This window comes from Pseudochaenichthys georgianus, chromosome 5, assembly GCF_902827115.2.
Source record: "Pseudochaenichthys georgianus chromosome 5, fPseGeo1.2, whole genome shotgun sequence".
Lineage (NCBI taxonomy): Eukaryota > Metazoa > Chordata > Actinopteri > Perciformes > Channichthyidae > Pseudochaenichthys > Pseudochaenichthys georgianus.
The window spans coordinates 29872770-29884348 of record NC_047507.1 but is presented as its reverse complement, the minus strand read 5'-3'; the positions used below and the strand labels follow the sequence as shown (position 1 = coordinate 29884348).

General features: G+C 39.0%; 1 protein-coding gene across 2 annotated transcripts; it reads right to left on the bottom strand.

Annotated features, from left to right (window-relative positions):
- Positions 1-2864: 2864 nt before the first annotated feature.
- On the bottom strand, positions 2865-10244 carry LOC117446257 (sterile alpha motif domain-containing protein 3-like). 2 transcript variants are annotated; one of them, XM_034082337.2, is made up of 6 exons: positions 10164-10244; positions 8314-8349; positions 4612-5552; positions 4068-4229; positions 3890-3967; positions 2865-3659 (listed from the first exon to the last, which is right to left on the bottom strand). In XM_034082337.2, exons 2-6 carry the CDS (start codon positions 8324-8326, stop codon positions 3330-3332), a joined length of 1524 nt encoding a protein of 507 aa, XP_033938228.1. In that variant the 5' UTR covers positions 8327-8349; positions 10164-10244; the 3' UTR covers positions 2865-3329. The 2 variants fall into 2 exon arrangements, with proteins under 2 accessions (XP_033938228.1, XP_033938229.1); XM_034082338.2 differs by lacking the exon at positions 10164-10244 and adding an exon at positions 5684-5845 and having other exon boundaries at positions 8314-8332.
- Between the last annotated feature and the right edge of the window lie 1335 nt (positions 10245-11579).

The following is an 11579-nucleotide window of genomic DNA, read 5'->3' as shown; positions in this document are numbered from 1 at the left end:
CACAATATTGATTGGTTTAAATGGTGTACAATGCTTTTGTGTTTTTAACCTTCGATTCGGAGAAACAAATTGTTTTTTCGGAGTTTAGACACTACAGAGTTTCCGAAGACACTACACTACCCAGAATCCCCAGCTATCGTTTGGGACTACAACATCCGCCTTGCTTTACAAACCCCGTGATTAGCCCTCAAGCTCTGTGATTGGATATTGGAGTGGCAGTGCGACAAGGTTACGCTGAGCGTCAAAGCTCTTTGAAATGGAATGGAACCACGCCAGACTATCCAAAACTGGACTTGGACGGGTCCAGCCCGGCCCTCCCCCCCAGAATTACACTTGCTGGCTATTGTGTGTTTCGCAACATGTTCTATGGCACGTCTCTACTGGGAAATGTAATTTTAAAAGACGTTTTCGTATTTCCCACAATTAGAAGTTGCCAGTATTAAACTGTATACATCCCTGGAGGTTTAGGGGACACGAAACACATTGGTGTTATCAAATTTAAAACATATAATTAATACATGGGTGAAAATTGCTTGTGTCCATAATGGGCAGCATTAATACCACATGACAGCTAAGGTCAGAAGAGCTTTATTTAACAGCTGGTCTTATGTCTGTGACCCCTCCTGTTGTTAATTGATAAGCCTGAAACATGCACTTGTCAAGGTTCAGATGCACATTTAGCAAATATGGCAGTAGCCATCGATCATCTTAAGATAAGATACTTTATTGATCCCAAGTTGGGAAATGTTTTTGTTACAGCAGCATACTACTTTGTTCTACTCCACTACAATTCAGAGGTTAACCTGGTATTTTTACTCTACTACATTTATTTTTGTTACTTTGCAGATTCTGATTAATGATGTGAAATATAAACAACCCTTAAATCAGACTTTAGTTACACCTGAGTAAAATTCAGCCTTATCAGTTTGTCTGTTTTGCACATCCTCCTGTTAATATCTTTGGACGTCCTGCACTAAACTGTTTTATTGTAGAGATCACTACAGTATCTTCTAGATATTTTCCATTCTATATTTCTATCATTGACCCCTATTTTGTATGTAGGCTACTCTTAATATTTAAATGTTTTCATCAATAACTAAATAAATATAACTTATTCAACAACTACATTCAATAACGTGCTTTAACCACTAGGAGGTGCGGTTTAGACCAGTGGTCTAGTTAATAAAACATAATAATATCGTACATAATATGACTATTCACTTTATTGTGAGTTTAAAACAGAGCAGTAAAGGAAAATACAGTTTCAGTCTCTCGATGTGAAGCTTATGCATTGTACCATGAACCTGTATAGACCTGTAACAGTCAACTGCATGAGGAGTTGGAAAGGTAGTTCAGAAAATCAGTAATATCTTTAAAAACTACAAAAAAGTCCCTTTCTATCAGCTGTGCACCGTTATGGTGTAAATATAACCTATCTACCAATTGGATCAAATATAAAAGTCAGCCGAATTAGTGTTGATAGTGCAAGGAGACGTATTGTGTGAAAAGAAATGGAAGATGTTGTTTAATTGTTGATATATTTATGGTCCACGTCACGTATTCAGTTTTGGCGGCATCTCTTCCAGTTTGTCAAAAGGTCTTCTGATCAGGGCTCTATAAATACATATCTACGGCAGATCTGTAATATTTAATGCAGCCGAACCGTGTATTACAATGCCGTTATGTGATGACTTTCAAAGAGAAAAGCAAGAACACTCGGAATAAAGTATTATTATTATTTTTTTTAATGTTTTCCGATTTAATATCACATAAACACCATATCCCGACGTGCATTGCGGCGTGATTTTAACCTCTGAAAAAAGAAATGTGTCTCTCAGAATCGAAAGAGAAAAACCTATGGGAAAAACACAAAAGCATTGTACACAATTTAAACCAATTAATGTCGTATAATTAACTAGGATAAACTGATGTTTTTTTAGTGGATGAGTAGTGCAGATATCACTGTTAAATCATTTGATCATTGGTTTTATTATGAAAACGGCGAGACCGGAAATCAACCCGTAACTTTACATGGAAGCTTGCCGCATATACACGTTCTCCTGACGAAATCTCAAATCATCTTCGTAATATCTATCAAACTATGGATCCTACATATCGACTGGACGTGGATTCTAAAAGTACAATATATACTTCTCGCTAGAAATCTAATCAAAAAGCGTTTTAATGGCCAAACTATCCTACAATTTAGGATTTTACAGAGAGGGTTATTTGTGAATAAACAACCCTCTGTAACGTTTGCATTCAACGGGAGCACTCGAGGCCGACAATTTTCAAACGTAATTATAGGTCGTATTAAGCGCTTGAACAAACGACATATTTTGATCGTAATAAGAGCTTAAACAATCGACCCATTTGGTCGTACACTGTAAAACAGTTCATGTCAGTTCAACTTGCAAATGAAAGTCCACCTGCTGCCTTGAAAAAGCAAATCAAGTCAACTTGAAGACAATCTTTGTTTCAACTCATTAATGCAAGTCAGTCTCGTTGATATGACTTGAAGGTTCTAGTTGTATTAACATTGTTTTTTAAGTTGTCTAAGTTGATTTAACTTTATACTTAGAGTTGAGACAACTACCAATCTTACATTATTAGGGCAAGAAAACTTTATTTACCTAGTCAAATAAACTCACATTTCAGTATTATAATAACTCACACTTTCAAGTTCTACATTTATATAACTCATAATTTCAAGTTAGGAAGATTGTAATAATGCATTTGTTTCAACTTAGATATATTAGTTGTATTGACTTCGGATAGCAAGTTTACATAAATGAATAATAATTCTTGCAGCGCATTTGTTCAGATATATAACATTTATTTAAAAAAAACATGTTATACATCAACTTATATCCAAAATGTAATTGGCAATAGAAAATGAAACCATACAATACACTTGCATGACCATGCTGCTGACCATACCTGAGTTAGTCAGGTCTCTCGCCTCACTGCAGTAACATACACACCTGAAACGTTGAGGTATGCACAGTTGCACACATATTCACTTAAAAATGAAACCCGAACAAGACATCACACTACTTTTAAAACACCCATCAACAGAGGATGACAGCTGGCCCCAAGGACACTGGTCATACGACACACGTTTTCTCATCTCTGACACTGACTGCGTGACCTAGGCATTTTTTAATTTTTGCTTGGGTACACTGAAGCCGAGATGGAGATATGCAGAGTAAGATCTATGGTCTGCTGTCAAAACTTTACAAACTACACTGCTGAAAACAAGAACAATATATAGAATAACAGTCCAAAACAGAAACTCCCTTCTTCCAGGAGCTATGACAGTCATTTGTTTAGAGGTGATATCTCAGCAGTTTATTTCTGAGTCCATGGATTCTTGCAGAGCACTGGTCTGGTTTGATGGTCATGATGACCTTTTGAAGGAACTCAAAAGAGTATTTCATGTTGCGGGGGTACTCGAGGTTGAGGCAGTAGATTGCCCCCATTAACATGGCAAAGCCTGTGGGCACATCTCGGAGGTCATGTAGGATGATCTTCTCTTCTACCACCACGGCCACATTGAAGACTTCCAGAGGAAATGAGTCAAGCAGAGGGCCTTCATGTCCAATCAACAGTCCAACCTGCATTCCTTTCAGGATCACATCGAGGGTTTCTCCATGAGCCTAATAACAAAGACACATACATCTTAATTGACTGTTCCAAACTTGAAATAAAAACACGACAAATTGCAAGGTCATCATTTTTTCAGTAATTATTGCAATCCCTAAATTAACAATAGTAATACTTAAACAATACACACTATTGTAACAATGAACATTATATTGGCTATGGCAAAACCTCAAATTAAGCGAGAGAAAAGTAAATGTATAATATAAGTAATATAGTGACTTACATCACACATCCTGATATCCTCTGCAAAAAATATTGGAAGACCGAGTAGGGCAGCCGTTCTTCTGCTCTGGTTTGTGTCCTCCAAGGGGAAAACAGACAAGGGTAGGTAAATATGATAGCCAAGCTTGAATCCTTATCTTTGCACATTTTTGGTAATAGTTTCTCTGTAAAATACTTGCCTCTTTCTGAAGACACTGCAGAACACCACTCATGGCCGACCTTCTTCCAGATGCTACAGCAGCTTTGTAAGCCTCCAACAGACTTGGAACCATGGCATCTAGTCCTTCCAGCAAAGATTTCAGCAGGTCTTTGGTGACGATTCTGCTGAACTCGGCACATAGCTAAAACAGACAAAAGAACAGAGAAATTACATGAGTGAGAGAAAAATAAGAGCACCATGTAACAGCTGTAGTAATTTAAAGAGAGGAATCCAAAACATAACGGCAAGAAATAGTACATGCTTTATGTTGTTGACGTATAATATCCTATAGTTCAGTAATAGTAGTTGTACCACATTGAAAGTCCTCAATTATAATTAAATGATGGAGTATATGATATTATACTCCATTACTTATGTAATAGTATTATCAGCAACTTAAGTAGAATTATTCATCTTGCAGTAAAATATGCCCTTTTTATTTTTGTGTTATAGCTGAAGGTACAAAAATATATTGTGTAGAAGTAAACAATTGCACAAACTGCACTCGATTAGCAAAGGATTACCTGTCTCTGACCAAACAATGCAGGCCATCTCTCCATGACAGCAGAGATCAGTGGCTCATCACCGATGATCTCCTTTCTTCGCTGTGAGAATGTTGCGATCATCAGTTCACCCAGAAGCTGTAAATCGGAGTCCTTCTTCTGCACTTCCAGTGCCATGGTATTGCGATCTTTCTCTGACTTCCCAGTAGTCTGTCCCTCAGGTGGCTCTGGCAGGTAGTGGATCTCTCCTTTTTTTGACTTTTTGACTGGCTTGTGGTTTTCCTCGCCCCTTTTTCTTTTATTTACAAGAACTTCAGGGCATCCAGCTGCCATCATTCTCTGACGGTAATTGCCCATCTTGAATCTCAAACTAAATACCCAGCAATACCACCCTCTACCTGACCCTGGCTCTTTGAGACATGGGTGCTTTGCAACAAGAGCTTTTGCTACACTTTCATAATGGTCTTTGTTGGGATAGGCTGTGATTTTAGATATGATATCCGCAAGTCTGTCCAGTATTTCACTTTTCACACCCTTTGAGATGACCATCACAGTTTGATCCTGGGCATACGCATCATTTGCTGCTCTCAGCTGATACTCAACATCATGGGAGAAAGCTGGAACAACAAAAGGATCGGGCCATTCTGTCGATTGACTGCTACTTGGGGAATCAAAGCTTACAGTATCCAGTGTTGAGTCAGAAACCACCTCAGAAGATGTGAACAAAACCTTCAGAGTGGCTCGTTCCGCTGGTAGCTCCTTAATGTCTGTCAAATTGCAGAGCTGATTCCCAAAGTCCGAATCTTCAAACTGTAAAATGAAGTTCCCTCGGAGACCAAGAGTGTTGCGCAGTTTTGCACACAGATCATCAACTGATGAGGGAACATCTTCTAGGGTGACCCGCCTTATATCTTCAGGTGAGAGGATAACTCTGAGAAGCATCATTGAGGTGTCTGCATCAGCTGAAACACAGTTAACAATATAGAAAACACTTTATCATCAGGAAATAAACACTGGAAGTGAATTGAAAATAAGTTGCACGTAATACAATTTACGGAAGACACTAAAAAAACACTTCCCAGTCCAACTTTACCTTAATTTAACATGAATGTCCTTGGAGTGACAAGCAGCTTTCCTTCCACAAGGTATGCAGCAAGAGGGGTGTAGTCATTCAGATTGTCAGGCTCGACAACCACAGTCACTGCAGGGTCTCTTCTGGCAAGTTGGAAACACCCGAGATGAATCACGAAGGCTGCTGTGAATAGTTCCATAATGAATGATATGCAGCAATCCACTACACAGATATCGAGTACTCTCCCAAAATCTGGCAGTCCACTTGTCCGTCCAACTGAGAGCACCATTCCTTTCGAATATTTTGTCCCATTTAAGTAAACAGTGGAGGTGAGAGAAACAGAGTTCAGATCTTGAAACTTACTCCTTAAGGCCTCTCTGATAGCAACATCTAAGATGTCCACAGATACGATTGATGATTTCCCAGTCTCAATGCTTGGTTTGAAAATTGTTGGCATCTCCAAATAATATGCCAACATCAGCTGATGTCTTGTGGCTAAAGTGTGCAGAATATTTTTGAAGTTGCCAGTATTGCGAACCACCTGTTTGAAGAAAGAATGTTTGGCCTCAAATCTTATTGTCCAGAACTCAATTGGTGGACCAAATTTCTTGATCAGTACAGGATAATGTTCAGGATAATGATGCTTGGGACGTAATCTTGTACCAGGAAATATTTCCAATAGCAACTGTCTGTGGTCAGAGATTTTTGCTTGTAGGTAGCACAGGGTTTCTGTTGTGAATGAGGGGCTGGATAGTAGCTCCACAATGTCTTTCAGTTCAAGGATCACAGACCAGGTTTTTTCACTTTCTGGAATTCGGTGGCCGATCAGCAGTGGAAGGAATCTCAAAAGTGCCCAGTTCTCATGTCCATTGCCACCAATAGTTCCATTTTTGGAAAAGTTTGCATGTATTGCTTGAGGCCTGTTAGTTTTGTCATTAAACTGAAAAGGGAATGATCCTATCCTTTCATTAAGGTCATTCAAAGTGAAATACTTTTTAGCAATCAGATCTGAAAGACACATGCACAGTTCCACAGGTACAATTCCTTCGAACAAATCATGAAGAAAATCAGGTGGAAACCCTTTTGCAGGATGAAAGTGAGCAAGTCTTCTTAAAGGACAGTCTCTTTTTAAACCATCAACACATGAGGCATCAGTTGTCTTGAGCACATTAACAGCTTCATCATACAAATGTGGTGTTCTCAAAGTAAAAGTCCCACTTCTGACATCATACTTCTGAATATCTGCACGGCTAGCCAAACAAAATCTGCAACATTTCTCCACATTGAAAGACTCTTGGTATCCAGCAAGTGAGTGTGCACCTAAGTTATCAGCAGACACATACAAAACAGTACCTTTCACATAAGAACCAAGTCCTTGTACAAATATACCGATGGTCTCTAAATGCTCAAGATCTCTTATCAGTGGTTCCAAAACCTTGCCGTAACCATATTGTTTTAAGTGTACAGTTTTGCACAATATAGCTAGATAAATTGATGATAATGTTGATCTAAATTTTAATGGTATGTTGGATAACACCCAATAAATGCCACACACTTTGTGTTTCTTTTTTGAAGTCCCCAACGGATTACAAACTTCAAAATCATCAATGTATAAGCCAAGAGCAATTCCTAATTCTTCAGTGAGAAGTTTGTTTTCTTTAAAGTATTCACCATCTTGAAATGAACTGTAATGACCTTCCCGTCTTCCCGTTGACTTCTGTAATGATTGAAGAATCTCAGTTCTTTCAAACAACTTACTTAACAGCTCTAAAATAGGAACATAAACAAATGAATGGTTTTTTCTTGTACATTTAGCACATACTCGACGGGTTCAATGACTGTAAAGTTTTTTTTATAAAATGACTGCCTTTTACGCTCTGTGCCCAAAGGTCCCTGTCTTGAAAGAAATGTCAGTGGGTTTAAAGATTGTATTTCATCAGACAATTCTGTAACAACAGAGGCATCAACTACACAGTTATTTTCCTCCAGAACCTTCTGTATAATTTCTTTGATATTTTGATCAGCAAGTTCTCCAATGTCAAATAACTCATCAATTACTTCCTGTATTGCTGAATTAGAAACATGTAAAATGGTTTGCATGCGGAGGAATAAGGATGCAAACTTATTTTTAATGGTCTCTCTATTTTCAAGAAGACCTTCAGCACCAGGTAGAGAATCATATGAAGGTGATGCCTCAGTATCAGAAACAGAATCCTCCCCGATTACAGTATTTGTATGTCCATGCTGTACACAAAGCCCTGGTCTAAGACTATTTAGGGTGGAACATTTATGATAGCGGCTTCTATGAGCAGTAAAGGTTGATAGTATACTCGACTTGAATGAGCAGTCTACGAATGGACATTTAACTGTTTCCCTGTTCCTCAAATGAGTCTTTAAATGAGCTAAATATGTGTTAATGTCACTAGGCTCTGAGAATGAACACAAATCACAGCATAATTTTGACACACATTTGTTAGCTTCTTTAACATGTTCTTTCAAATGTTTTTTAAGTAAAGCTTGGGTTTGAAAGCTGTTCAAACAGTCTTCATAAATACAGACAAGGCCTGAACACCTTCGATGATGTCCGTGACGCTGTTTATAATGCTGAATTATTCTTCCTTGCCAATTGGAGGAGAACGTACAAAACTTACATTTCCACTTCATGAACTGGACATGCTCGTTCACACCTGTAACACAAAATACATGCACGTTATTTACCTTGATATTGACCTTCCACAAATATATTGGTATCAGCATTTATGTTTTCATATCAGCAGAGATGAAAAAAATGGCAATTTTTTTTACAATAAAGACAATTATGCTCGGGGTGATTCAAATGTACGTTCCAGTGTTCAGGTTACATTTTTAATGGCAGTTTCCCCCTATGTCTTCAAATCATACCACAGCAGTAGCGAGTTTCATGCAGCAGAGCGGTCAAAGATGTCACTGTTTGTTGTGTTTTTAATATTACGTTTTTATACAGGGCCGCCCCTCCTTATACGCAGATCACGCAGAAGCAGACTGAGGTGAGGCAAAATGTGGCTCATTTTGCGGAGGGAGCCTCATCTGAAGCGCACCGACAGCGCGCCACAGTTTCGCCGCTGTGAGGCTCCACTAGCCCCCCTGACTTCCCGCATACCTGCTGCTATCCCTCTCTCTACGCCCCACCCAGCTCCCGACGCTCTCTCATCTGCTCTTGGATGCCCACACACTACGTACATTACGCACCGCACTATTCCCGAAAAAGCTAAGCTACTCTCATGACATTTTGGTATGATACTTAAACTTATAAAGTAATAGTTTGAATATCAGACACACGAAAACCCAAAACAAATAGCCGCGTTCACACTGCGGTACTTTTCCCACAAAAGGTTCATGCGAACTTAGTTCATGATCGCGTTCACACCAAAAAAAGCCGGTACTAAAAGTAGTTCATGCGAACCTTTTTACCCCCTCGAAAGTCCCTGCTAGAGAGCAGGGACTTTCGAGCGGCTCTTTTGTGAGAAAAGAGCTATATTCCTGATTGGCTGGGCGAATTGCAAACCACGCCCCGTAAAACTCCCAACAAGTTTTGTGAAGCCGCCATTTTATTATCCTCGCATTAGCATTAGCCCAGCGCAGAAACGCAGAGACTAATTTATGGCAACACAAAATAAAACATGGGAGCGGTGGAGATGAGGAGGTGTAGGCGTTCTGGCGATTTACTCGGAAGGCTTCAGTAGAAGCTGCTGGGAGTCCCAGCAGCCAGTCCCCAACTCCGGGGACTTTGGGCGGCAGTATACGCCGTGAAGTGGTTTGCGGCCTGCCAGTAAACCCAAAGCAGAAGAAGAAGAAGTGACGTCAGCGGCTTCATAATCCACCCCCAGGGACTTTTTCTGGTGTGAACGCGATCTGTACTTAGTTCATGCGAACTAAAGAGTTCGCATGAACCTTTGTGGGAAAAGTACCGCAGTGTGAACGCGGCTAATGTCGTCTCCGTGTCTCCTCTGCCCTGCCCCCCCCCCCCCACACATACATAAACGCAGAGCGGAGAGAAAAAAGGAGACCAGGTAGAGTTGCCTCCAGGGTCTGCAGCATGCGCCACATTATTACACGTCTTGAAGTGTATACAGTTCATAATAAATTGTATTTTTTACTGGTCAATATTAAACCCAAAGTGCACGCACAGCCATTAAAAGTGACACAGTATCGCTCCCTTATCTCTGACTGTGTAGCTAGCTGACAGCGAACATTGCTAATGGCAATTTAAGCTAGCACACTTACCACTTAATTGTCAAAGCAAACCTAAATGTCGAAGTAAATTAATAACTTTAGTAGCTCATAATTAAAATCAAATATTAACAGTTAAAAACAAACCCATTTGCTTACACTTTAATATGTTTGAGCTTTCTATCAATATTAGTAAGCACAACGTCCACAGATAACTTCATACTCTTTATTTCTTTCAAACCGTAGTAGTAGCAGGCAAAGAATTAAAGGTTTTGAAATCATTAAAACTTACCTCCTTACTGTCTTGCAGCAGAAATAAAATGCCCTCCGTAACCGTAACGGTCCTAGCCGGTGTTTCAGACTGTAGGTTAACGTATCACTCCGCCTCCGTTGGATCACCGCTGCAGGTTCACAGAGTTCCTCCGCCAGCGGCAGTAGTCCTCTCATTTAGATCAAAAATGATATACCAGGATATACCAGTTAATTACATCCATGCTTAAACATTGCATTCAGTTTAGGGAGGAGTTTTTTTTTTTTAAACTCAAATGTGGAAGCATACATTTTGTTCTGTCGCTCTCAAACCTGCCTTCCCGCCTTTTTCTTTTGTTTCTTTTTTCAACTGATAACTTGCTAAGGCAAGTTGAGTCAATGTGACAAAATGTTTAAGTTGTCAAGACAGTGAATAAATGTAAGTTTAACCTTCTAAAACTAGAAAAGCTGAGTTAAAAATCAAAAACTTGTCAGAGCTCTTTGAATTGAAGAGACAATGTAACTTGACATAACTAAATGGGGCTGTGATGTTATGAGTTGGAGGATGCCCCAGGTCATTCTGGACCAAAAGGTTCATATTTTGCACAAATATCTATGGGTTGGTCTTTTGAACACACTTTCACCACTAAAAAGCTCCTCCACATTGTTATTTATCATGAGCTCCCAGTTGCTGCATCAGGCAACACATTTCCCAACAATGTCTCATTACACAAAAAGAGAGATCATACACTCATGCAGGAATATGCTGTAATTGATAAGTTTGAGACTGTACGATTTTCTTATTATATAATTAGGGCAAACTAAATATTCTAGTTTCAAATACTGAAACTAATGAATAAAAAACACTATATATAATAGTAATCTTATCGCAATATCATAATTCCCAAATACAATACTCCAAGTTGTTGCTATTCAATAATTTAATCGAAAAGCAACAATAATAACATTATTTCTTTAAACCCACTCATAATTTAAACTATTTCCAAACTAATTTAATTTATGCTTACTCTTTTTTTGCTGTCTTTACTTTTGGTCTTTTCAGAAGAGTGTGAAGATGCATGACTAACGTTATACTTTAAGACAGTATACAAATGTGTGTGTCCTCCAGGCGGAGAACACTGAGGCAATTTTAATGGGGCCTGAGTAGACATCTTGTGATAGAGTAAATGAGGACAAATATTGACTCTCGTTTCAGCGTAGATCATATCTGGGTTCTCTCATAACACTTGAGTCAATACGTTTGTTTGTTAATGATGAATAACACCCCATCTGTCAAGTCAAACAGACCTTTAGCTCGAGGCTCCACAGTGTGAGTGAAGGAATGAAATACACAGGTGTCTGAGGTGGATGTACTGAAGGACCTTTGTTAGTCACTTTTAAGTAACTTCAGTGAGTTTTATGTGAAACAAAAGAAATGAATGGATTAAAAAAGTTAAAG

Coding starts and splice junctions, on each gene's coding strand:
- LOC117446257 (XM_034082337.2), bottom strand. Junction 4,230..4,611: donor CATTGTTTGGTCAGAGACAG/GTAATCCTTTGC, acceptor TGTCTGTTTTAG/CTATGTGCCGAGTTCAGCAG. Junction 3,660..3,889: donor AGGATATCAGGATGTGTGAT/GTAAGTCACTAT, acceptor CTTTGTTATTAG/GCTCATGGAGAAACCCTCGA.